Source organism: Phycomyces blakesleeanus (assembly GCF_001638985.1).
Source record: "Phycomyces blakesleeanus NRRL 1555(-) unplaced genomic scaffold PHYBLscaffold_19, whole genome shotgun sequence".
NCBI lineage: Eukaryota > Fungi > Mucoromycota > Mucoromycetes > Mucorales > Phycomycetaceae > Phycomyces > Phycomyces blakesleeanus.
The window spans coordinates 1,000,262-1,027,891 of NW_017265152.1; the positions used below are offsets into that span (position 1 = coordinate 1,000,262).

The 27,630-nt window shown below is 34.8% G+C and overlaps 6 protein-coding genes across 6 annotated transcripts; 4 read left to right on the forward strand and 2 right to left on the reverse strand.

Annotated features, from left to right (window-relative positions):
* Positions 1 to 7,175: 7,175 nt before the first annotated feature.
* On the forward strand, positions 7,176 to 8,544 carry PHYBLDRAFT_171753 (hypothetical protein; the record flags this gene model as incomplete). The annotated part of the gene is made up of 6 exons (XM_018436656.1): positions 7,176 to 7,247; positions 7,296 to 7,446; positions 7,481 to 7,533; positions 7,793 to 7,854; positions 8,185 to 8,443; positions 8,470 to 8,544. The coding sequence occupies 6 exons, from the start codon at positions 7,176 to 7,178 to the stop codon at positions 8,542 to 8,544; spliced, it is 672 nt and encodes a 223-aa protein (XP_018288415.1).
* Positions 8,545 to 9,593: 1,049 nt separating this feature from the next.
* Positions 9,594 to 10,928, forward strand: PHYBLDRAFT_148915 (hypothetical protein; the record flags this gene model as incomplete). The annotated part of the gene is made up of 1 exon (XM_018432177.1): positions 9,594 to 10,928. One exon carries the CDS (start codon positions 9,594 to 9,596, stop codon positions 10,926 to 10,928), a length of 1,335 nt encoding a protein of 444 aa, XP_018288416.1.
* A 630-nt stretch (positions 10,929 to 11,558) lies between these two features.
* On the reverse strand, positions 11,559 to 16,363 carry PHYBLDRAFT_171755 (hypothetical protein; the record flags this gene model as incomplete). The annotated part of the gene is made up of 17 exons (XM_018436657.1): positions 11,559 to 11,623; positions 11,729 to 11,811; positions 11,888 to 12,030; positions 12,093 to 12,483; positions 12,782 to 13,278; positions 13,378 to 13,550; positions 13,618 to 13,819; positions 13,935 to 14,037; positions 14,126 to 14,298; positions 14,385 to 14,520; positions 14,605 to 14,797; positions 14,882 to 14,974; positions 15,058 to 15,146; positions 15,245 to 15,338; positions 15,750 to 15,851; positions 16,109 to 16,198; positions 16,327 to 16,363. The coding sequence occupies 17 exons, from the start codon at positions 16,361 to 16,363 to the stop codon at positions 11,559 to 11,561; spliced, it is 2,664 nt and encodes an 887-aa protein (XP_018288417.1).
* A 2,587-nt stretch (positions 16,364 to 18,950) lies between these two features.
* PHYBLDRAFT_148917 (hypothetical protein) lies at positions 18,951 to 20,618 on the forward strand (the record flags this gene model as incomplete). Its single annotated transcript, XM_018432178.1, has 4 exons — positions 18,951 to 19,109; positions 19,215 to 19,463; positions 19,534 to 19,860; positions 19,956 to 20,618. 4 exons carry the CDS (start codon positions 18,951 to 18,953, stop codon positions 20,616 to 20,618), a joined length of 1,398 nt encoding a protein of 465 aa, XP_018288418.1.
* A 935-nt stretch (positions 20,619 to 21,553) lies between these two features.
* PHYBLDRAFT_135446 (hypothetical protein) lies at positions 21,554 to 24,117 on the reverse strand (the record flags this gene model as incomplete). Its single annotated transcript, XM_018429719.1, has 8 exons — positions 23,922 to 24,117; positions 23,716 to 23,830; positions 23,144 to 23,539; positions 22,963 to 23,034; positions 22,669 to 22,871; positions 22,238 to 22,524; positions 22,096 to 22,157; positions 21,554 to 21,954 (listed from the first exon to the last, which is right to left on the reverse strand). Exons 1-8 carry the CDS (start codon positions 24,069 to 24,071, stop codon positions 21,554 to 21,556), a joined length of 1,686 nt encoding a protein of 561 aa, XP_018288419.1. The 5' UTR covers positions 24,072 to 24,117.
* Positions 24,118 to 25,585: 1,468 nt separating this feature from the next.
* On the forward strand, positions 25,586 to 26,035 carry PHYBLDRAFT_171758 (hypothetical protein; the record flags this gene model as incomplete). The annotated part of the gene is made up of 2 exons (XM_018436658.1): positions 25,586 to 25,719; positions 25,792 to 26,035. 2 exons carry the CDS (start codon positions 25,586 to 25,588, stop codon positions 26,033 to 26,035), a joined length of 378 nt encoding a protein of 125 aa, XP_018288420.1.
* Positions 26,036 to 27,630: the final 1,595 nt, after the last annotated feature.

The window sequence follows — 27,630 nt, forward strand, 5'->3', positions numbered from 1 at the left end:
CCAGTTTCGGGAGTTCCTTGTGAAGTGGAAAACCATGTCATTTAGACATCTTACCTGGGTGCCTGCAACCTGGTTGGCCAGAGTCGAGCCATCGCTCTATCGAGATGCATGCAAATTTGATTTTGTCCGTCCCCCCCTGTCTGAACAGACCTTAGTGCCAAGATCCTGGATGATGATCGAGAGCATCCTCGACATTGAACACTTTCAAATCCAAGGCAGATATGTCATTTCCCGAGTCTTTGCAAAGTTTTGTAATTTACCCTATGATGAAGGCAAGTAAAATTTAATAAATCAAATCAATTAAATCAATTAAACCAAATTCCATTAAATTCATTATTACCTTTTTGTTACTACTATTGATTTTGATCTATCTATTCATCTATTCATATATATATTGATCAAAATTCATATTCATATTCACATTGGCACTCAAACTCAAACTCAAACTCCCCTTTTTGATTGAATCAATGAATGAAATTTATCAACATTGAATACTCTATTAAATTCTCTTTATATTTATTTATCTATCTATCTATTTTTTTTTATTATTCTTTGTAGCTTGTTGGGACACTCCGCCACCAGATTACTCGGATCTCTATCCTGCATATAGGCGGGCATTATATCAGTGGGAGCGTGTGCGTAGAATCAAAACACCTCACGATCTCGAAAAACGCATACTAGCCATTAGATCGGTCCAAACAGACAAAGACTTTCCAAACCATCAACTGAAGATAGAACCGGATTACATAACAGGAGGCCGGTTACTCAAACATCAACTTGGTGATATAAAGTAAGAATCACTCTTATTTATTTTACTCTCGCACATAAACAAATGCGTCAACTTACACATTATGCTTAGTTGGCTCTTACAGCAATGGCTGCTCAACAAACTATATGTACATGTCGACAATTCCGGATTTGGTACATACATTTTATATGACGATCTAAAGCTAGAAAGAAAAAAAAATATATAGAGAAAGAAAAGAAAGATAGAGCCAATTGTATTTCTTTCTTTTTTTTTGTGGAATAATAATTAGCCTTGCTTCTAACCAATTGTCTTTGTTTTATGTATATATATATATCCTGTGATGATCTTCTACACTTAGGCAAGACGATCCAGACGATCATCTTTCTGTATCACCTCTTCAAGAAATTCGACATTTATCCATTCGCAATTGTTGTCTCGGAATCTTCATTGACCAAGTGGCTCGATGCATTTAAGAAATGGGCCCCTGATCTCAGCGTTGCTGGCTACTATGGTTCCGAAGCTAGCTGCAGGACAGCATCTGAATACGAGATCTTTCGAACAGGATCTTCTGCTAGTGCTAGTGCTAGTGCTAGTTCTAGTGTTGGTGCTGGTGCTGGTGCTGGTGCTGCACAAGGTGGACGATCCGGCATAAAATGTCATGCGGTTCTTTTTACCCATAAGTCTCTCACATCTGATCCAGCCGAAATAATATCTCGAGTCGATTACTGGGCAGCGTGTGTTATTGATGAATCCCAACAATTGATAGACTTTACAAATCATGAAAAACCCACATTCAACATCACTCGGTGCAACCAATACATAACAATAGTTGGTACGTCAGTTGAGAGTAGATAAAACAAAGCAAAACAAAAAAAAACAAAAAACTGCATATTGACTTACCTTTTGTTTCTTTATATTATGTATACTTGTTGGTGGATTTGGCTTGACTATCATGTCAAAACATACCTTACTATCTTGTACTTTATTATACTTCAATATCTTTTTGCTACCCTCTGTAGGCACATCTCTCGAAAGCCACGCTCGTAAATTGAGTATCCAGAGCAGTTAATGGATTCAATTTGGTTCAATGCGACACTTCTTCTTTGTACACATCCGTACACGGCCTTTTATTTTTCTATTTATTTATTTATTTATTGTTTCGTTTTAAAATAACAATCTCTATATGTAAACAACCGTTTTTGTTGTATATTCTACAAAGACAAATCAGATAAATAAAAAGTCTTGAAGAAATTATACTTTCGCATGAATTTGTGTTTTTATTTTATTTTTATAAACTATATATACATACACATTGAATTCCTTCTTTTTTCTTTCTTTCTTTTATTCATGTTTGCCACCAGCAAATAAATCTGAGTTTGAGTAAATTCAAGATAAATAGATATATACAAAAAAAAAGGGCTCTTCTTTTTTTGAAGATCATCAAAGTCTAATTTAGTAGAGGACATAAGAGGAGAAAGGGGAAGGAGAAGGGAGAGAAGGAGGAGGCAATGAGGGGAGGGGGGGCGGAGGGGGGGACGTGGCGGTACAAAACCATGCATGCATACATACAATGAACAGAATAAACACATAAATAAAAGGAGGGGGGAATAAGTCCAAATAACTCTATCATATAAAAGAAAACCAATTGTTAAACACAAGGTATATTGGTGAATTTTTCTTATGATTTTCATTAAATGAAATGAAAAGAATGAAATATAATCAAAATATACTATAAATACATATAAGGTATATAGGTATATAAATATATAGATACAATTTGGCTGTCTTTACAAGTACAAGTACAAAGTACAAATATTAATGCAATGTATTGATATCTAACTATTAAAGTATCTTGTTTGTCGATTGAAGATACTTGATATCTTTTCGGCTCTGTCAGTCTAGAGCACAATTTTCACTCTTAAACTCAAACTCAAATCCAATTTTCTTTTTTTCAAATGGGGTTACTCAAGAGGGGGGGGTCGTGGCTTTGCCTACATCTTTTTCCAAGATCCAAGGCTTAAAAAAAGAAGAAAGGCTGAAATACCAAAATACATCGTTCTTTCTTTGTCTAACTCTTAAAATAAAATGCTTTTGGTTGGACTGAAATCAAATACACTTTTTTTTTGACTAGGTTGTATTAATAATCATCTAATTAATCAACCGAGCAGTCAATTAAATCGCTTGCTCAATATATTATAATCAAAATTGCACCCATTTATCTAATATTCAATACACATTATTTCATGTTAAAAAAAAAGAAGATCAAGTAACCAAGAGAGTACAAATTGCCATTCTGTATGTATATTTTTAACCTGATATACAGGAAGACTGAAAGGCAGGAATATAGGAAGGCATACAGATTGATATATAGATTTATTACCGAATTGAGACATATACTTGTGTAGCCTAATTACCACAAACGAACAAAAAAAAAAGAATGTCGCTTATACCTACGCTTTTGTAAACGAAAAATACTCTAAACGTATTCAAATTGGTTATTTTTTTCTCACTCAGCCTGTTTTTTTTTTGTTTTTTGTTTTTTTTTTTAAAAAAAAAAAACTTATTTATACACTGTGTGTACAAAGAGGTAATAAGCCCAGGGACAGCTCAATAGAACCTTGATCGGGAATGCGGGAGGAGTGTATTGAGGCGCTGAAAAAGCCGAAAAGTAATATGGACCACAGAAGATCTGATTCTTTGGAGGAAGAATAAAAAAAACCGGGTATTTCTTGGTGATGGTAGTGTTTGTAGTGGTTCGGGTAATTCTTTGTACCAAGGGAACAAAAAGAGAGAGAGGAAGAAAAAAAATGGTTGCCAAGTCAACTAAAGTAACACATTTGTTGTCAAAAACAAAAACACAAAGCACAATAGTCTTTTCTGCTAAACATGCGTGTAAATTTACAATACGGCTATTGTCACACAGTTTCGTCTAGACAAAATTTGTTCTTTCTTTTATTATTGTCGATATTTCCAATAAACTCTGAAATATTCTATAGAAGATTTAGTATACAATTATATATATATATATATCTTAAAGGTGGTAATGATGTAGAATCATATTTGACAATCTACATTGACTTGCCATCAAAGTCTCATTTTCTGTCTCATTCCAGCTGGTCTTAAATGCTTCTCCATAAAGCATTGCTATATTATCTTTTCCCTTCATGTGAAGCTGTGTTCAAAGGGAATAAAAGGTTCTCAAACGTATTGATAAATGTTGGATTTTGGTTGTCAAGGACTTTATTAAAGCCAAAAAAAAAATAACAGCTTTTCCATGACAACTGGTTTGGATTGGTTTGGATAACTTATGCACTCCAGTCACACACATTTATACTGAAATGGCTTCTTCTTTTTATTGTTGGTTACTTGATAGGGTTAATTATTCTATATAATGTATCTTCATCAATATTTTTCCATTTAATTTTAAAAGCTCTATTTACATTCTCATACACACATGCAAACGAGTCTATGAAATTAATTGCATAAGATGCATAAAGATAATATATATAATAACAGTATTTTCTCTAGAGCATTTTTTTTTATTATACAATACACTATGGTAAAAAATAGAAAGGCGATTTTAGTAAGAGATTTTTACAAGATTTTCCAAGATTTAAGGGTTGTTTTAAGATTGAATTTTGATTAAGCGCTATTATATATATTGCTATTACTGTAGCTCAAAAGTAAAGCCACATTTTTTTTTAAAAAAAATACTCCACTTTTACCCCACCGTATTTTTTTACAACCAACACAAAACACTTTTTACAGCTTCTTCAACATCTTCAACCCAATACAATAATAATACTAATAAAGCAATAATTTACTAAAGAAAAAAATGTCCAGAGAATGTAATAGCTTAACAAAAAGAAAGGGGGGAGGTATCTTGGGTATTGCTCTGTAGATAATCAGACTAGAATGTTTCTCTTTTTTTATCTCGCACGGAGACTCTCCGGAACATCTTCTGCTGGTCATATAGTAACGCCTCACAAATCTGGAAAATAATGAATTTTGACAAAATGTTAAAATCCTCCGCCAAATTAGCTTGACACATTTGTCGATTTCATAGTGTTTTCCAGTTTTTCAGTTTTCAATATTTATATATACACACGTCTTGATTGCAGTGCAATATGTCTAAAAGCTTAAAAGCTGGATTTCTTTCCCTTGAACCTCTTTTGAACATTTACGATTGAATTCCTCTTCTATAGAAGAATTCGATTGTAAAAGTTTAAAAATAATACTGAGAAGGTGATTTCGGAAAGTGATGTTTTCTGCAAAATGAAATAGTATTAGATTTCGACTATGATAAAATAAAGCTTTTTGAGCCTCGACCAACCTGGGATCTTTTCATTCACTGAATATAGCCTAAAATAAGTCTCGAGTATTTATAAAGAAAAAAGTATAATTGTTGATCATTGTGGTATTGATCTTAACTCAATGAGTGTAAACTAATGCGTTACTAATAGTTTGTACATATTTTAATAAAAAGTAAAAGTAAAAGGAAAAGTATATATATATATATGAATGGATTAATATTATTGTCTTGACTCCCTATTTGACTTTTCTAAATAGGCTATTAGAGTAGTTCTAATCATAATATTTATCTTGCCCACTTTAACCGGAAAACTGTTACACTTTTTATGGATTGTCTTATCAAATCCCTTATAGGTGTCTGGCTTTGTTAGTAGCCTTTTCCTCAAAATGGGTTTAGTATATGTCTACATATTTCTGGCAATACTAGAATCTAGTCTTTTTGGCACAGAGAATTTTAATCTCGTTGAGTACAATTTTGATCATAACCTCTATCAAATGCTTCGTAAAGTAAGGTAAGCTTCACTCTAAAAAGGTTTATATACTTTTTTTTTGAAAAAGAAAACTTTCTTATTGATAGAATGCAAAGCATCTACTGATTGTTCCCACACTTACTACCTCAGACTATAATAAGTCTTTTACTAAAACACACCTTTAATTTAATGCAACGACTCTTTTCTTTTTGCAGTATATCCACACAGCCTTGTGTTTCCGTCTCTAGAAATAAGAAAGTTTAGTCTTGTTCATTTGTGCTTCTTGTAGTATATCTTTTCCTCTAAGCCAAACCAATTCAATAATCCCTTTAAACGTCAATTGCTCTGTACTAGGTTTGTTTAGGTATAGCGCTCTCATTGGAAATTTGAGCAAGTAGTAAGTTTATAATAATATTACTTATTCGTTGTCTTTGATAAATAAATAAAATTCTGGGCTTGCTTAACGCCTTTCTGTTGGCTTAATGTTATATACTACAATTTCAATAAGAGATATAAAGAAGGGATATAGCAGTTAATGCTTTATTTTTTGAAAGAAATTACTTGTCTGTGATAATAATTGATATCTGTCTTTCTAGCTTTAAACGTATATTCATAATGTTCCGATAATAAATGGCAATTTCTTATATTATGTACCATCAGATTGTATTACCAATAACTTTCTTATACAAGAGGTTAAACTTTCTAAAAAAAAAAGAAAGACAAATAACCCCAATATGAACTTTAAAACTAAAACAAATACTTGCGGTAAATACAAATAGCTTTACATTTCTTTTTTATAGTAAAATAACTAGCCGATTAGCATTGTTTATATCGATACCATAGCTAAGTCAGATACGGAGGCATACATAATGTATCAACTAGCAATTTTTCTGAGAGCACGGGCTTAATTAGTATAATTGCTACAGAAAATAAAAAGGAAAGAAAGAAAGAATGCATAGCAAACGACTTTGTTTTGCAAACCAAACATTTAAATTTACATAGCAACCCAATATTTCAATAAATATACTCAACGAATCGGAAGTCTTCATTTAAACACTATCATTATAAAGTTAAGTTCCGACCTATGCTGCAACATTGTTCCTCTAAGCTCCGTGACACATACAATAATACACAGGCAGCACGGGCCACATATGACATGAAATGTAGTAAAGAAAAGGTAAAGCAAGTGCCTGCACAGCTCATCCTTCAGAATGTAAGTGATACTTCTTTAACACCCAAAACCCATATTTTAAGCATAGATATTAAATAAAGAAGTAAAATAGTAATAATATATACATGTTGTCAAGGCTAAAAGATAAAAGAAAACCGAAAAAGGAATAAGAAAAAAACCGAATTTTATAATATATTATCAAACTATCATAATAAAAATAATAAAAAAGAACAGCAACTCATGATTGAGACGTCATGAGTTTTATAAAAAAAACACCTATCCAAACAGAACGCGTCAAAACAACTCTCTTCCACATACCATCAATACTTTATACACTTCTTTACTGCTGTCTCACAAACTGCTTTGATCAACATACACGTTAAATACGAATCATGACCAATATAAATCCATTTTGCTAGTCAAATCCCAGGCTTTTATCATATGTAAAACTGTCAGTAGCAAGATATAAGACAACATGTCAAAACCAGTACACAGCAAAAATGAAATACTGAGGTCCAACACTAGTTTGATCATCAATCCATCCAAGGTTATCCATACTCAGGAACAAGAAATAAATTGTCGGTGCTCAATATAGCTCAACAAGTATACAATATTTTTTAAAAACGTACCTTCTGAAGACTGTAGCCGTCTGGTCTTTTCACAGGCAAGGCTAACGATCAATGTTCCCATCTTTATCCAGGATCAAAGACATTCTAGTCTCTTTGAGCATGTACTTACTACGAATTGTATGTGTTAACATATTTATAATTTGGCTATCAGCCACCGGCATGGGTCACATGTGTATAAGCTTTTATGTACCATTATTTATTACTGTATGTCCCTCTTTTTGCGTCCACGACAAATGTCAATGATCACGCTGCTGGTTTTTGGACATGACCATGTCTTATAAACTCCTGTTGTAAAAATTACTTCCGGGCAATTGATTTTTGTGTATATACACTGTCAAGGTCAAGGATGACTGTCCTTATCAAGATTTTATTTATGTTTTTTGGAGGGATATTTAAAAGTTGGATAAGCTAAGTGAGCTAAATTTAGTTCAGCTTCAAACTCTCTTATGTGTATGACATTTAGAGCAGTTTAACTATTGGCGACAAATACAGTAGCCTTATGCTTATACCCGAAGTGTGTTCCTCGTATGCCACCCAGTATACAGCTATTAATATTACAAATATTTATCTTGACATTTATTAAGCTGGTTGGTATAGGCGTGCAAGGTTGAATTTAATGATCAAAAGTCTGAAATTTGATTATATTCTATGGGTCAGCATAGTATGCAATTAGGATCGCTGGTACTTTCAATAGAGTACAAGAACGGTCTTTGTAGATATGGAATTCTGTGGTGTGTGTGACCCTATACAACATGGTGTGTTGTATTTGGGGTACTGCTGTATCCAATATTGTATAATAACCTGGGTATAAGGATCTGTCAAAGGTGTTGATATAAATGATTGTTCAATATAAAGACTTTATCTGGAATATAATTCCCGTATATCTGATCCATCATTATTGGAGCATCTTCGAAAAGTACTTAAGCTATTAACATCTGAACCCTTACTATACCTTATGTCCAGGGTGATTGGATATATCCTAATAACTATAGGTACAATCGATAAAATAACCTGCGGCAATATAATTCAATTTAAGCCAAGATATCTTCAAGCACAACAGAAGAGTCTCAAAGCATGTATCGTTGCAACCTTTCATAAACACAAATATTATAATGTGAGCTTTTTATTGTACTGATGTAGTCTAGAATCCATACTATTATACTGATTTTGTTTGCTAAGAGTGAGGTGGACCGATATCAAGACCAAGCTAAATAAAATTCCATCTTTCTTTCGGAGTGAAGAAGTGAAAGTGTAGTGTTGTTGATCTCTTTGAAGTAATACGTGTCCCCCAAACTGTCTAGAAGTAGAAAGAAAATAGAGATACATGGCAGATTTGGTATATTGAGGGTGAAACATGATCAGTACAAACTTAGACGGGAAAACAAACCGTTCAAGTCATTTACGAATGTAGCCTGAATAGAACAAATTATTGCTTTTTTTTTGGTAGCAAAATCAATATGAACCTTTTCTATGGCTGTAGAGACTTTTTTTTATAAAGGGCCTTATTGAAGACTTTAGTAGATATCTTTGCAAGATTGTCCGGGTTTAAAGGGTTGTTTGAATGTTGGCTTTTTGAACAAGTATTTCTTTTCTCCCTTTATATATATGCATGTGTCTCAATTACAATTCTTCTTTATTGTTTTGTTATTAGTTTAACTCAAAAGGCCAAAATACACCCCTAGGTATGCGCTTTATTTTAAAATACATTTTACAAATAATGCATAACTATGATTATTTATTCAAAGTGTCAGTCGTTTTTACTCATTGGATGATTTTTGGGTTAAATTATTTTACATGGATTTATTAGCCTGTATTCTTTACTTTAATACATAACATCACCAGCGCAGAGTGTACTCGAGTCTATTGAAAGCAAATAAATAAAACTCTAGTAATAAAAGCCGGGAATCTTTAAATGTATTTTAGACAATCATATACTAAGCTTTGTGCGACAAGCCTTTTTGATTTCATATATATAATTTAAAGTCACGCACTATATTTTCACTGTAAAACTTTATTTCTATAAAAAAAGCATATTATGGTTTTTCAAGCCATTTACACTATGATAGAAAAAAAAATGCTAAAAACAAACAAGCCGTGTAGTGGATAGCTTATACATACTCAATATTTTATTTTATCGTACTCAATTAATCACGTGCATTCGCGTTTTTAGATTGAATGTAAAAAAAAAACTGAGTTACGCGGTCGCGTATTCAATTTTGTTTTTTGTCCTCTTCCTTTTAGAAATATATGATCGCCTTGTCTTGATGTTCACGCACTTTGGATTGCACAAAAAACCTGCTATTACTTACAAGCGTAAGGCACGCCCCTCAAGTAATAATGATCTCGAAAGTGTATTCGACGCACCATCCAATCCAGTTCTGCCGGTGATCGACCCCGCGATCAATCCAAAATCTGCTGATGATTTAGACATCTTTGATTTCCCAGAAGATGAAGACGACACACTTGAAGTAGAGCTCATGGTTGCTACTGAACGGCCGCATGCTACCAACGAATCACAACAAACTCCCTCAAAAGCACGTCCACGAAAACCTAAATCAAAGTCAAACATTGTAAAACGTACATCACAAACTACTTTCTGCCCAAAACCTAATGGTGTAAAGCCAGTGGGACCAAAGCCTATAGTGATAAAACCTAAACCAGCCACCACTCTCTTAGAAACATACATCTCACCAAGTAAACAAGTATCTGTACAATCACAGCCTTTCCAAACAACGCGCACATATCAACTCTCGGCTCCAATCCCACCTACTACAAGTTGCATGTCTTTTGGAAGGCCAACACAACCTTACACACCCATTGGATCATATAATTCATCTATCATAACCTCGCACGACACATGTGTGGGACGATCTAATTCTATGTCAACTTATACATCTACACCCACCCACTTACACACGCCAACGCCCACTACCAGCACAAACACGTCTTTCTTTACCAATGACAACCAATTTCCTTTACAAACATGGCCAATCCCTTTTGTGTACACTACTTATCCACATCCATTTAATTTTGCTCCTAGCAATCCATCCCAACCGCAGTTACAGCCTTACACTCAACCCCAACAACAAACATCATCCTTATATTACAATCATCAACCGACTTACTCTAGTCACCATGTACCTCCACTTCCACCAGTACAATCTATACGCTCAAATCGTCCTAAAAAACAAAAAATGAATCTTGTCTCACGCCTCAAGGGCGCAAGTGGAAATTCTGTAGACACTGAGACAAAACCAGCTCATCATTTTGAGTTCTCGGATGATGATGAAGAGACTGAGGAAATATATCTTTCAAAGCCACCAAAACAAACTGTAGAGCCGCCACCAGTACTGAGTCCTGAGCCGAAAAAATTACCACACAAAGAACAGATGGAGAAGGAACTCGAGTTCCTGATGAAGGCTGAATTTGGAACCGACACAATGATTTCCAAGACCATTAATCGACCACGCTACATGCCTGAAAACCCAATGAAAGTCCGTGTGACATACAAGCGGTCCAACGGAGAGGCTAGAAAGCAAAATGAACAAGAGGAGCTGGAACGACTTGAGAAGATGTTGCTGGAACTTCGCGAAGAATAAAATGCATGTGTACATACGAATATACATATATATACATATATATATATATATTTATTATTATTATTATTATTATTATTATTACTATTATTACTATCACTATTACTACTATTACTATTATTGTCATCATCATATAATTTTTCTCTGTCAAACATATACACATACACACATACACAAACACAAACACCCATTTCGCAAATAATATACATTTTACCACATTAAATTAGCTCAACTGTATTAGTGATATAAATATATGCATTCATTCTAGAAAACTTATTCAACAAAACACTACTAAATTATTTCTTAAACTTAAAATGCTTATTCCATAATTGTAAAATGAAGTTCTGCCCGGTTAATCACAAACGGGAATGCCACAATGATTCCCTTTTTGTCACAATCTGTTTAATTATTGTACACCGGGCAATACTATCTATTAACCTGCTTAAAACTTACAGGGCTTGAACATTGAAAAAAAAAAGAATATGTGTATGTGTGTATGTATGTATATAATCGATTTAAATGTTTATTTAAAAATGGTTTCAGACATATTGTGTGCTATTAGCATACAAATTCTAACTACAGTTGACGAGTTTTATTTTGTTTTTGGTCTTTTTGTTTGTTTGTTTATAATCCTCAGAGGAAGGACTCTCCGAGCTTAAGTACATTCCCTATATTCTTGTACAGTTCGTTGTAATTGCCTATTGGAAGCTGTATATATTTGTGTTAGAATGCAGATCAGAAATATGTCTTGTAATTACAATTGTACGTTTGTGTTGCTGCTGTTGATTTTTTTTTCTACTTACCAAATATTGGTAGGATTTGTTTTAGCAAATCCTTTTTGGACAGTGTGTCTAATACATTTGGCTCCCATGCCTCGTTTTCAGGACTGTGGAAACAAATATTAGTCTTTTTGTTCGTATACACATATATATATATATCTTTGTACAAGCATTGTTATTTACATAAAAGGTGGGCCAGCCAACCGGCCAAGCAACTCTTCAATCTTTTTCTTGGCATTTGTTTTTGTAAGTCGTTTTGCATAGTATATCAGCCACTGGTTGTATTCTTCTGGCGAATCCAATAGAACTGCAACTTCCAATTGTATCTATTTGAATTTGTGTGATTAGAATAGCAATAATGATAGTAAGAGTCGTAATCAAATATTACCTCGATGTGACTCAGAGTCATAGTATCTCTAAGGTCTTCATTTATAACAGCTGCATCAATGTCTAGTGTAGAGTCTGATGATTGTTGTGCTGCAATTGATGCTGTTAGCCATCCCAGAGGGTATTTTTCAGGAGAAGTAGAAGAACGCGAGGTAGGGTTCCAAAAATCTGAGTCTGTGTACCAGGCATCACTGATACACACCCAATCTCTCCCCACAATGTCGTACGTAAATGCTTGGTGCTGGTCAGTGATCAAGAGCACCACACCATTCTTGCGAATCCGTACATTTTTAATTCTGGGTGCCAACGTCTTATCTGATGGTGATTGACACTCTCCCAATATAGGTGCAATTGAGACAGAATCTATGTGCCTCTTTCTTTTCGGTACATCCCTGTTATCAAAATGAATAGAAGAACGGATCATACACACATATTTATGTACATTCGTACGTACATTTGGATTAATTAATGAAAACGTTCTTTTGTATATAGTATTTTTTGTATTGAACTTGCCATGTAGTTAATAGTCCAGTTGCCGTTAAGCACAATAGCCACTGTTCAAAGCAGTGTAAGATTACAGGTGTACTTTCTAGAATCTTGGGAGGAGACAATCTAAGGATTACAGTTGTTTCTTCTTTTTTTAGCCTTCTTAAAATGAAAATGGAATAATGTATATGTAAATAAATGTACCTTATTCCAGAAGGAGAGTATATATGTATAGTACGATTTTCACATCCAACTGCAGAATATTTGTGATTTCCTGTCATCAATAGTACTGGACTCGGTAAACAATCTTCCCAAATAGCCACTCCATCTGCACTGACGGTAATCCTTGAAAGTTCCTTGTGTTTCCCTTGGTGCAAATTGTTCTGGACTTCCATTACTCTCACATGTCCTTCGGTGCCAAAATTTTGTAAGATTCTGGAACGAACTGTGGGGGTGGCCAGTTTCACTCTGCTCTCAAGCACGGCGTGTGGGATAGATGCCACGTCTGACCATTGCGGTCTAGTTCTGACAACGGATGGAATATCTCCAGAAGAATCTGCTGCAGAAGACTTTCTATTGTCTGTAAGCAGAGTACCAAGGCCATGTATGGGAATATATACAGAAGGATCTGTATAATCAACACTGATGCCTTGACGGGTTGGAGGGGGAGTGTTGGGTGGATGGATTTCCATCCTAGCTTTCTTAAAATATGAAAACATAAAAAAAAATAGATCAATAGAGGGAAGAGAGAGGTGTTAACAGTATTATTTTTTATTATTCCTATTATTTTATTTATATACCTTGTTTTGGTTATTGGTTTTCTCGGCAAGTAAATTGAAGCCTGGATTATGGGAGGCATTCGAGGACACCTGGAATGGCTGTATTCGGCGTTTGCCATCCTTTACTACCTCTATCTGATGGAATGGTGTAGTTACTGAACTAGACGAAGATTTGATGGTCCCTGATGATAATGCTAAGTATGGGTTAATGACCATGTTTCCCTTAATAATCAAACACACCCAACGTTATTCCATACTTACTTGGCTCCAAAGAGGTTGAAAAGGGTTTTTGTGGTTCTTCGACTGACTTTCTTGGAGTGACATCTCCCATTATTCCTGCTATCCGCTTTGAAGATGCTATCTTGGTTGCAATTGCGTTATTCTCTTCCATATCAAGCTGTAGTGGAGATTCGGCTAATATCATCGAAGGCTGTCCATAGCCCAGTTTTACTAACGCATTTTTCTAGAAACAACTCGATGTATCAGCAAGATATATTGAGATAAATTGAGGTTAAGGGGGATAGGGTATTTTTTTTGTTCAATATGAAAATCTATCAAAAATCAAATCCAACACTTACAATTTCTGATTCTGGTGCTGTGGGTGGCATGTATCCCACAAGTCTCACGAATCCCACTGTGCCATCCTCTGAACATGCATAGAGTGTTTGTCCATCAGGAGACCTGCAAAAGAAGTTTAATTTTCATTTTCATGTTTTTTTAATAAAGTCCACATGTACACAACCATACACTTTTTTTTTCTCTCACATACCATGTCAAGTCATAAACACTCATACTAAAGAATTCTTCGACCACACAAATTGGTACCGAGTGCTCTGTAGACCAAACAGACAAGCTACCATCATGACTGCCTGTGGCACACAAGGCAACAAGTGAATTTTGAGAGGTTGAACTTTGTGAATAAAATATATTGGGGTTGAATTTCTAGAGAGAGATTTTTTTTAGTTGTGAGCTTTGTGTGACATGAGCCGTGCGTTTTTCTAGTAGTAGAAGAAGAAGAAGAAGCTTACCGAGACTACAACGGGAGTTTCATGACCAAACAAAGACATTTTTGGTTCCCAGTCACCTCGATCGACAATAGATGCGACACATCCAGGACCGTTTACTGCATTGGCTGTTACCAAGTGAGATCCTACGGGAGACCAGCTACATGATCGATGTAAATGAAAGAAAAGGATTATTAGATATGATATTCTTTAATAGATATACGTGTGTGCTATCTGTGCTTACCTTATGCGACGGAATAATGTGATTTCTGGTGCATTTATAAAAGGATTGACTATTTCTTTCTCAAGACCCCAGTCCTTTGTTCGCCAAATTTTGGTTGACTTGTCGTCTGCCTGGGATGCAAGATATTGACCTGCTGGATCCCATGCAACGCCTTTGACGATTCCGTTGTGTTGATCAATTACATGGACTTGACCTGGACCCAATCAATTATATATTATTGATACTTTGAATACTTACTCATATGCAATATCATATTGTTGATTAGTACCATTTTTACCTAGTGTCTTTCCATCCCAAACAATCACCAAGCCGTCCACGCCACATGACGCCAGATACTTGTCGTCTTTGGACCATGCCAAGTCCTGGACATCTATATATATAGTGTTATTATTTTGAATTGTTGAAAAAGAAAGAAAGAAAGAAAGAAAGATATATAGGTATAATATTATTTACCAGATTTGTGGTTTCGTAGATAATGGGCAGCTCTCCATGTTTCACGATTAACGTCATGAGTACCAAAGGGTGTAAGAGTGGTTGGTTGCCTGGATAAGTTGATCGATTGTTGATTTTGCGGTAAGGAAAGTTAGTCATTATTTTTCTTATGATGGTAAGAGAAAGAAGTATACTTTTTTTTTCTTACTCATCCAATTCCCAAATGATGATCGTGTTATCTGTATCTGAGCCAGATGCCAGGTATTTCCCACTATTTGACCAACGTACACATAGAACAGCACCTGTCAAATACAGAAGGATAATAGGATGATAAAGAGAGATTATTATGATTATTATTATTAAAATTATTACAATTATCATTTATTTAGCATCAATTATATATATATATATTCATAAAAGGTGCGTATAATTATTAATTATTAATTATTAATTATATAGCTTTAAGATACATCTTTAATAAAAGAAGAATCTTGTGATATATACATTTTTATATGTAAATATATAATTAGATATATATATATTGAAATAATGAATTATGGCCCTTCTTATTCTTATCTTTATTACAATCATTACACTTATTACAGCTACTATAATTGCTGTTATTATTACTATTATTTTAAGTTATCTATAAAAAACGAAGTGATTTATGTACTATATTCTAATATAGTAGTATAGTGTAGTATATTACTTACCACTATGCAGGGTCAGTGTACTGAGAAGCTTATGACATTGAGGGTCAACCTCAGCCTTTTCATTCAGTATTGGTTCAGTATTCCATATTCTAATCTTCATATCTTTTTTGGTTTTTGATTATTATTATTATTATTATTATTTGGTTTTTGATTTTATATATATATATTATATATATATATATAAATAAATATATATATAAATATATAAATAAATATAAATATAAATATATAAAATTTAATATTAATATTAATAATTATATACATATATGTATATATAAGAAACTCAGCATCTCTTAATCTATCTCTTTTTTTGATTCCTCTTCTTTTGTAGAGAACGCTAATGAATTGCTGTACTTTACCCATGCCGCCTGTAGCAAGTCGTTTGCCGTCTGGATGAGCATGGATGGAGTAAATGGCCTGCCTTTTGGACCTCACACTCTTTGTATTTTCTACGTGTATGTGTACATGTAAAATTGGTTCGTTAATATCTTTTATTTATTTATCTATAGGTACTTATAAAGAAAGAAAGAGACTAATGTATTTATATATTGTATATATAAGAATATGTATTTTGTACCGGTGTGAGTAATCCAGTCTGGCTTGCAGATGATCATGCTAAAGAGGTAATGAGAGGAGGGAGGGGAGGTCTTTACACTTTTGTCGAAACTCAAAGTGGTCACCGCGACAACGACGAAAGCGTTGTAAGTTGTGTTGTTCTGGGTGTGACTGTGTGGCAATAGCCTGTGGACGAAATATATAAATATATATATAAAAAATATATAAAAAGAGGCGACTCTAGGCTTCCCACTCGACTCAGCGACAAAATAAAATAAAATAAAATAAAATAAAATAAAATAAAAATAAAAATAAAAATAAAATTATAAAAAAAAAAAGTTTCCAAGTCATCAAGGTGAAGACAGTAGGGGAGGGGTGAGGGAGGAAGAACAATTTTTTTTAATTCATTTTTTGGATTTGGTTGGGTTTGGGTTTGGTATGAATATAGTGGTGGAATTTCTTGTCAATAAGCTGACTGTGTGTGTGTGTATTGGGTAAAGTAAAATCGAGTGGAGGGGAGTGGAGTGGAGTGTAGAATGGAATGAGTGGGATAACCGAGGATAATGTAATCTATTCAAGAAGCAAGATTAACAAATTGATTTTAGCTAGTTATGATATGATATGATTATCAGCCTTGCGCTTCCTTCTCTAATAAATATATAAATAAATGGAAATATTTGCAAACCATAGGGCGACAGTCAAGACAGAACATTAAAAAAAGAGGAGCAGGGCAGCCTTGGGAAACTTGCTCCGAATACAAAAATTGAAAGAAAGAAATCTCGTCTTCTTCTTTTTGGTAATTGTCTAAACTTCAAATGCTTAAATAGCGGCTTTGTATATCTAGTTCCAAGGCATCTAACAGGAGAAGAATGTCAGCAGTAACCCGATACAATCAAGTATCATATTTTACAACAAAAAAGGATCAAGAAGTACACCATTTTTTTGCAATCAAGAGTATCCCACATATATACACGCGTATTCTTCTGCTTTTTCTCTTATATTTGTTTAGAGGGATCTAATATACACAGCACGTATATGAAGGATCAATTTGCCGAATCATAATCTATTAGGACATCAATAGCATTTATTCTTTAGAGACATGTTTTATATTCAAACCATTGTACACCTCTTGTATAAAGAAATATATAACAAAGAAAATAAAGAACGACTAAACTGGGCGGTCATTGGATGAAAAGAATTTCCTTTACACTTTCAGCTAACAATCAAAAAATAAACCTTTCCAGTATATTTTATTAGACTCTCAAAACGTTTATTAGACCTTAGAGCACGGTATATGCATTTTACATCCAGTGCAAGCTTCTTTGATCCATTACATAAACACACACACACAATAGGTGGGAAAATAAATATAAGTACAGAGAAAGAGAATGTGCGAATTTACAATGTATACACCCTTTAAGCGGAGCTGCACTATAACATTAAACAATATACTTCAATAATCTGTAGGCCACACAAACAGTATCTACATTACACCTTTTTATCAGTGACTCTTAAGAAAACAAAACTGAATATAGAGCTATTCTGTAAAGAAAAGTTATATCAATATCAATAGTAATATCAATTTCTTTCTTTTGAACACACCTGATTTGTTTTCCTTTTCCAGAACCTTTACTTAAAGCTAAATCTTCCAAGGTGTCCCTCAAAAGAAAGACATATTTCTGGGAAAGAAACAGTTTTTTTTTAGATCAATTTTATGTACAAAGAAATAAAAATCTTTACAACAAAGAGGGGGGTCAGTCGCTGTTCTAGGTATATAATTGGACAATGTTACTCGTTGGCAGAAAACCGACATGGATTTTTTTTTTGAACTACATTTTCATAAACGAAGCGGCTCTCCACATCAGCATAAAACGCAATTAAGCTTGGTCTCAAAAAGAGAACTCCGGCTGTTGTAACTGTACCCAAAACAAGATCCAAAGCGATGACCATCCTTGGCGCCATATCTCCTTTTGGTGCAATAAATCTGCAAGTGAATCTCCCAAAAGGTACAGTGAATTCCAAGAAAAAAAAACAGAAAGAAGCCCTATATAGAGCCAGAAAATACAAGGTTTGGACCATAACTGGGCATCACTTCAACATTGTTCCTACTACTTTGAATTCGATGGATATATACGAAGAGTTCAAAGCTCATTAGTTGATGCTGGACCATAATCATATCCATAAAAACAGGAATGCTTAGCTTTACATCGAGGGTAGCAAATATGATTGTGTCTATCTTCTACCCTATTCTCCTGAGCTTAATCCGATTGAGTATTTCCAGTCAGCGGTAAGAAGTGAGCTCAAAATAGATTCTCTTTTGTAGGAGGAAATAGTATCCCCGAGGATTTTAAATGATCAATAATAAAGTGCTGCTCAGTGACTTGAAAGTATTCTGTACATATCATCAGCTCATATTTGATGATTGTTTAGAGCATAAACGTTTATAATACATTACATTTTTACACCAATAGTTTCTGGAAAGAGATTGTATCAATATCAATATCTATATCTACACCTATACCTATAAAAATGTATATACATGCAGAGCGAATGGTAGCATGCCGAGTCAGAAATTTCATGGTCACACTACTACAGTACAAATAAACGCAGGAATTCAAAGTTGGCGGGCAAGGAAGCGTAGTGATAATGAACAAGTTGATTGCTTTATTAGCCCTACAGACATTCGTCTCAATCACTGCTGCATCCTCATTTGTATACGAGGATGTACTTGCGTATCCACGCTATCGAGTCAGTCTGTCGGAGAACAAGATTCCTGAATCAGTCGTGTTTGGCAATAGCATCAGCGTAAGTCATTAGGAATAAACTCCCATTTTCTTTTGGTAAAGCAAAAACAAAAAACAAACAAAAGAGAAAATGAATCACACGAGTATTCTAAACTATTATACTTAGGATACTACAGGAGAAATATCAACGAGCTCGGAAACACACGACATATTACAAGACGATAACAATGTTGTGATGATAAGTGCTTATGGCCAACCATTCTTGTGCAAAATTCCCAACGTCGATGCCGAAGGAGACAAAGAAAAACGGCAGAGACAAATCAAAGAGCACATGAAACAAGAAAATACTCGTGGAAGTATCGAACGCGGTCTCCAACTACTTGAACCTCTCTCAAAGGGCTGTCTTTACTTTACTGTATGTTTAAACCTAATATATATAAATATATATAAATATAAATTAATTAATCGAAATTTTCTTACTGTAGTTACACGGGTATTGGACATACGAATATTGTCATGGTCAGCATGTAAGACAGTTTCACGAAGAGAGAATTGCCCAAGGTGAAAATGGACAACCAGACACTAGACGCGAAGGGGCATCGTTTTACCTTGGGCTTTATCCAGGCACCACGGAGAGCTCTGACCTGATTCAGAGAAATTCAGCCAAACAAAGCACAACAGTTCAACAAATATCAAAAAATATTCCAAAAACAGACTTACACCACGTAGGTGACAAAAGATACTTGGTCCAGAAATGGGGAGGAGGTACTCAATGTGATATTACCAAAGAGCCTCGTAGCATTGAAGTACAAGTAAGTAGTATTTTATCAAGATAATATATATGTATATGTGTGTGGTGTGTGTGTAGATATTATTTGTATATTTAAATATGAATATTTTTTTCTAGTACCATTGCGATATGCAAGTTCACGACAGGATTACAATGTTCCAAGAAATCAAAACCTGTCAATACCAGATTGTTATCTCGACACCTCGTCTGTGTGAAGAACTTGTCTTGTCATCCCAAGCACAGTCGGAAACCTACCCCATCAAGTGTGATCCAATTGTACCTGACCATACCTTAACTGATGAGCCCACCGAACAAGAGAAAGCATCTGGATGGGTTGAAGTTAAAGTGGACACCAAGGTAGAGTCCGACACTTCAATTGTTGCAGCAACCGAGGCTGCAAGCATGGTCATCCCTGAGGAGACAGACACATTCCAGGTTGTTGGGTCTGAGGTTTCGTTGTCTGAGGAAGATGAAGGAGAAGATGAACAAGAGTTGAGAAAGGCCATTGCTGAGCTCACTGCTCAGATCGACCAATTACAGCGTCAGGTGAGAGAGTCTTCATCGGGGCAGATTGCAAAAGACAAAGCTATCCAAGACCCTGGACTGGCATACTTCTACATCGACAGAAACGGAAAAATTGTGCCTGCTGATGAACAGACAAAGGAAGTGTTCCAGAAACTTGGAGGTCTGGAAAGTAATGCTGTAAAGTGGGTACATGAAGATGTACCAGAAGATCAAAAGAAGAACAAGGAAGCATACGAAAAAATATATGGCTATTAAACAATATAAAAAAAACAAACAAATAAATAAATAAAACAAATAGTATATATATATACATCTTTGAGTATTGATGGGAATCATTTTATTTATATGTATATGTATATATAATATTTGGTTTGGTTTGGTTTGGTTATCTATGAATACACAGGTTCTATTTACACAGCAATAAAAACGCTGTTGTTTGTTTGATTGTTTGATTGTTGGTGTGTGTGTATGTAGCTGTTTATGTTGTAATGTTATGATTTCTTGAGGTTTGTCGCCCGAGTGAGTTTCTTTACAGAATTTTTTTCTTAAAAAAAAGGTAAAAAGAAATTGAAGCCGTTCAAGACCGTTTCTTCATCTGTAATCCAGTCTCTTCTTCCTGATCACCGGCGTATCCTTCATCCTCGTACACTTTGCCTTCCGCCGAAATATTTTCATCGACATTTTCAATCTTAAATGTCGGACGTTTGGTGAGAGAAGGTGGAGTGACGGTTGCAGATGTTTCGGCAGTATTTGTGGTAGTAGTGGTTGTTGAAAGGGCTTCCATGCGCAGCATTTCGAACGATCCTCCACAGAAACTGTTAGACCTGCTCATTCCATTGATATTTGGAGTGTGTGATTCACTGGCTGATCCACTGCATCCAGTTATATGGCCACTGTGAAGGAAACTAAGATCATCCATTTCCGAAGGTTCTTTGGGACTTCCCCAATTAAAAATGTGTTTGTCATCGAGCCAATCCATGCGAGTAGCCTGTAAAAAGAAACCACTTCTAATTTTGGGCAGTTTGCTCTGGACAGTAGAAAGATTAAAGCTGCTGGTACTACTGCCGGTTCGGCTAGATGAACTCAGCATAGGAGCAGTGCGAGAGATGTATTCAGCTACACAAATCGATTGCACAAATTAATTTAACTTGTTCTTTTTCTTTTCTATAATGAATATCGATTAATAGGACTTAGTTTGGACACATACCATCAAAGTCAGGGAATGCCTTTGGTCCATACTCATTGATCAAGTCGGTAATATCACGTGATAGTTTGCTTCGGCTTTGACGAAGAATTTCTGCGCCATCAGGGTCCAAAAGAGACATGACCAAAGGCTTGAGAGACTTCAGGATGTCGAGACCAATTTCACCAAACCGAAGACTGGCGTACGAGGTGAAACACAACAAAACCCAGACAGTACCCGGAATCATAAACTTCCACTTGGGAGCCAAGTCAGAGTTGTAAAAGGTCATAAAGACAATAAAGCTGTAAAAAGCGTAGAGAGTCGGTACCAGTACGAGAGCTACCAGAACCTTCCAAGTTGCCAGGACATCACGACCAGCAATCTTTACAGTCGACCCACGAAGAGCAGCTACAAACATTTTTTTAAAAAAAAATTCTTGTCAAAATCACTGACCATATATGTAAAAGTGTATGGGGTGTTTATATATATGTGTGTGTGTGTACACACACCACTTTTTAAAGATAATATGCACGTACAACCCCAACATACCTGAAGCTTTTTTCTCACTGATCACCTTGGCAACCACCATTATTGGAAGATTCAATACAGCACTATGATACGTATACATAAAACAAAAAGGTTATTTTCTTGTACTCTAATTAACTCACGGGCGCTTTATTTTTATAATTACCCTGGGAATCCCCATAATCCAAGTAAACTTAAGAAGAATAGACGTTCGATAAGCATGGCCAGTGTATGACGTCCGCCGAGATCTGTCTTTGACACCTGATGATCTTGAATACCATGATATTTTAAAAGTTGATTGTATGCCAATACTCGTTGCTGGAGGTCAATGACTTTTGGATCATCTTTGAAAAGGTTGTATCCAATCAAGAAACGTCGGTTGAGATCTACGACATGTGAGATATGTAGCTTGCGGTGGGCAGGTTTGTAAAGGCGGCGGGCGGCTTGGATAAGCTAAAGAAGAAAGAAAAGAACAAATGATTATGATTATAATGACAAGTGTTAATTAAAATCGATTACCCAGTCCTTCTAAACATGCGTATATTTATATATATATATATGATATGTAAATTAAATAAACGAATAAAAATAACATACCATCAAAGTTTCGTATGTTCCAGCATTAACTGTAACACTCTTGAGAGCATTATATATTGTGTCCAAAAGTTTACCGCACGCCTCTCGCTTCTCTACACCACCGGCAATAAATTTATCTACAAGATTGGCTGGGATAGTAATTGGGTTTCCAAACTCTACTACTGCGCGAGAACGGAATCGATGGGCGTGAAAGTAATTCAGACCTTGCAAACAAAAAAGAAAACGAAAACAAAAAAGCAAACAAATTTAGATATATGTTTTGTTTCGTATATCTTCTAAATTATATTCAAATACCACAAGGAACAATCTTGACGTCTAATCCAGGGTATTTAGCCATAGCGCCAAGAGCCATCAAAGTGACGCCGGCTTTATATATAAAATTATAGGTATATACACAATATGTTGTTAGTTTTGACTTTCATTTTCATTTTGTTGCCATGCAAGTGACTCTGTTTTCTTCCTCTTTTCTTTTTACCTTTAAGTGGTAACATTTCGGCACGATCATGGCTACCACCTTCGGGGAATATCGTAATACAGCCATTATTGTTGAGTTCGTCGTGGACACTTTTGTAGACTGCATCTTGTTCAATATGAGGCATGCATTTATAAGGTGTGCCATCGTTTGAGGTCAACAACTCGAGGGATTTGAGGTCTTTAAAGTCTTTTTTGATCACAAGTTCTGTGTCTGATAAAATCTCGACCACTTCAGCCTGGCCAACATTCTTGGGAAGTACTATCGAGTCTCGAGGTTTGAGTTGTGAAAGAAACTGAGTGTCGATGCCAGTGATACGGAAGGGTTCGGTCTTGCAGTTCAGGAGTTGAATTCTGCCTTTCCCGAGGACAGCCAGATCTTGGGAACGGACAACAGGAACTAATATAGATATATAGATATATAGATATATACACAAATAAATGAGCAAATAAATAAAAATAAAATAAAAAGGGGAAAATCAAGAATATTAAGTTGATTAATAAATAAACATAAATTCACTTGATTTTTTTTTATTTCTTTCTTTATTTCTTTATATATTACAAGTATAAACTTACTGGCGTTGATCATACGAGCAAAGAAGCCGATTCCACGTTGATGCATTGACTTTTCGGCAATAAGAAATGACACACGTCTTCCACATTCGCGCATGACAAGAATGGGGTCGACAAACTGGCAAAGATAATAATAATAATAATAATTTATTTAATTTTCTTATTTGGCCAAACTTTCTTTTTAGGTGTTTACTGATGTCGTGTCTTACTTGGTTGGCATGAGGAGCGACGACAAAAATAACTGGACCTTGCTTTGGTATTCTGTGGGCACCTCTTGGTCGAACTTCTCGGAAGAAAAGTTTGATAATGAGGTTGAACAACCACATTGTGAGGTCGTAAGTGAGTTTTCGCGGATCCATGGCGAAGATGAGGTCGAATGACCCAAGGTTGAAATTTGGAGTTGAGGAGAAAGGAAAGAAGAAGAAGAGAAGAAGAAGAAAGATAGTAGAGAGAAAGGCAGACAAGTAAATAAAGTGTGTTTGTGTGCGTGTGTAAATAAACACGAGGTAACAAATAAAGAGATAGGAAAGGACCGGGTTTACAATAGACCCTTTGGTGTAAGTAAAAGCGTCTTTAAGGAAGATGAAGTGATTATAATGAAATCTGGCAACAACGATCGACTTGTACTCTCTGCATTGACCAATAGAACTATCTAGGTTGTGCAATCGGATAACATCACTTCAATGTTTCAGTTAGTAAGTTAGTCAGTCAGTCAGAAACCCTTGGATCACATGTAATTTTGTGTGCTTCTTATTATTATATAATATTTGGCTACAGACTTCTTGTCTTGGTGCATTTAATTTTTTTTCTTTATTTTTAAAAATAAATAATCCATTTAGAAGTAGGACAAACATGTGGACCAAGCTAAAGGGTGTTTTGGCACACAAGCAGAATCGACATTTGAAGTAGTGTAACTACCCAATATGTGTCTTTGTAAAGCCATGTATCTACATTTTATTTTGTACTTTTTCTGTTTTTCATTTACTTTCAAAAAAACTAAAACCAAAATGGAATGTTTTGGATATACAGTCAGGGTGGTCAATTCTATCGCTTTCTAAAATGTACTTGGCGGTCAGCCAAAAAAAAAAAGGTAAGAAAACAGCGGGAATGAATTAGGTTTCTGTCCATAGACTCTTTCCTACATACAGTTTCTAAACCATGTCCCGCATTACATCTGCTTCAAAATGATTAACTTATCAAACAGTCTCTGATGAGTAACACTGTAGGAAATGGCAGGATTTATACCTCCGACCTCGTACCGAGTTACGTACTCGTAACTTCTGCTATTTAAAAGTCAGTATTTAAAATACCGACCTCGTAACGAGTTACGAACTCGTAACTTTTATAGCCAATAGCATGCCTGTTTTAGTCTATTAGTTTTACTTTTTGTCAAATACGATTTATGGGATTTTCTATTATTTTGCATCTAAGCCAATAAAATATTCTAAATATGGCAGATCTATACCTTTTTAGGTATTTATATTCTCTTTATGATTGGTTTAACAAATGCATGATGTTTTATATTGAATTTTTTGGTTTTTATTGATCAAAATAATACAAGTTAAACATAAAGAAGTATGCGAAGAAGAAGTACTAATTTTTATGATATTTAGTAGCAGCTTAAGCTATATATTCATTAAATAATATACATATATCTGTTTTTATGTGATATTTTTTACATTTTTTTTTAGCTAAAAAAAAAGGCCATTCTCTAAGTACTATGATATTGATGAAGGCATGTATATTGCTTAATTGATTCTTTTTATCAAAGAATATAATCCTGCTTTGTGTTAACATTGTCATGTCTGATTCCTACTTTTGAAAAACAAGAAGACAGATTCCTTGCAATTCTCTAAATCTACCGAGATTTCTAATGAGCATACGAGCAATCTTGACAACCAAATTGTACTTGATGCAGACATTTTTCTGTCAATTCTTCTCAAGTTACTTTCTTTTGTCAACTTTGCTGATTCGTATTTTATTAATACTAGCCTTAATAGCTATTAAGTATGTTTCTTTTAAAGACACTTAATAATTCTAGACCTTGTGAAAAAAAAAATAGAAACAAGTCCTTTTTAGATGTACCAATCTAAATTGTTTGGAGAACATGGACGGGTCAGAGGTTATGCATCGTTTGTGGAATCGGGATGTTGCTTCTGTCCTGAACTTCCGACATATACTTAACAATCTGAGATATGATGGGACTATACCTGTAAGGTTCACCCGCGTCATTCGGATTGGACGTATCAGAAGACAAGCAGAACAAGATCTCCAGGAGGGTCGTCGTTTGAGACAAAGACTGACTAGAATTCAAAGAAGATGAAAAAATTCCGTCCTGGTTACCGCTTAGGACCCACCCAAGCTACCGCTGGTAAGCCATTAGATTTTAATAACTTGGTATTTAGTTTTGTAATGGGTTGAAAAAGCTAAGAAAAAGATGTTTTGCTTTGACTGCAAAAAACATGGTGGGGTAAAAAAAAAAGTAGAATATAAAAGAGAGCGAGAGAGAAATTGGTGCATAATTAAAAGTCAAGTACAAGACACTTTAAACCCCGGAAAACTTGCAACAATTCACTAAAATCACCTATTTTTTTTTCTATAGGGTACATTACCTACTAGCTGTCGCTTGAGTTTGGACTTATCAAAATCAATATATAAATCTGAAACAACTTTTGCAAATTAATGATGCCTACCTATGCTGGTGCTATGAGTAAACTATTATATACTTCACCTTCCTGGCGAGGGTTTCAGTGTTATATTCTTAATTGCATCAGTGCAATAGCTTCTCAAAGTTATTTTTGCTCGTACTGTTACAACTAATTCTGAATGACATTACACTCTTCGGTTGTTGTTGAAACCTTGGCTGTATTTGTACTGCTTTTGACTATCTGCTCCTGTAAAAATTCCGTTTTGACTTGTATTAAAGAGTATGATGAAGAAGGCGCGTTAGAAAATACACGAGAATATATCAGGAGAAGATTAAAGGCAAGATCTATATCTGAAAAAGAAAACACTTAAGGAGCTGGATACTGCTATCCGGTGGTGTTGAGCAATATTCTAGCTAAAGTTTGTGAAAAGTATTATTTGTCAATGCTTAATAAAACAGACTAGATCAAAGTGACGCATATAGAACTAAAAAACAATTGATTGCTTTTTAATGATAGTTTTTTTTTCAAACATGGTTTATTAGGTAAAAACAGACAAACTAGAATACAAAGTTAAAGGGCTATAACAATGGATACCATATTTTAGGCTCCGGCGAATTAAGATAAGAAAAGGTTGGTTAACTACGCGTTCTCAAGTTTTTGCTGTATTGTTTGGCGACTTGATATTATTACCAGTATTTAAGATGTATTTCAATAAATACGTGGGCGTATAGTCAATTTTTATACATAATCTAGTATAATTTATTAATGCACCATCATATCTCTCTGATGTCTCAAAGAAGTTCATTATCGTACGCGGTCTGATCGGTGTCCTAAAATCCAAACTGTTCGTAGGATATTCGACACAAGCCACATGAGTCAAGTTTACTCCCACGAATGTACAGTTAGTGAACAAGTAAAGATATGGTCAGGATGCATACTCTGACTTTATGTCTTTCTGAATTTCGTCCAACAATTTAAGTTTTAAAGGACTCAAGATTTATTTTAACTGCTTATTTGTCATATCTTTTTTCTAAGACGCTTCTTATGCGCATCTTTATTCTTTAATGCTTATTTCAAAAAGGGCCTTACAATCAACAATATACATTTTAAAATTCGTCCAGCACAGCTACTTGACAGTACCTTGGTTACTCTTTCCAAAAGTTAAACTTTAGCAACCAATCTACTTCCTCAGGTATCAATGCTGCTGCTACATCCATGATTCCAAGTTTTCTTAACCACAAAATTCTTGGATTTTATTGGTCCAAAAACA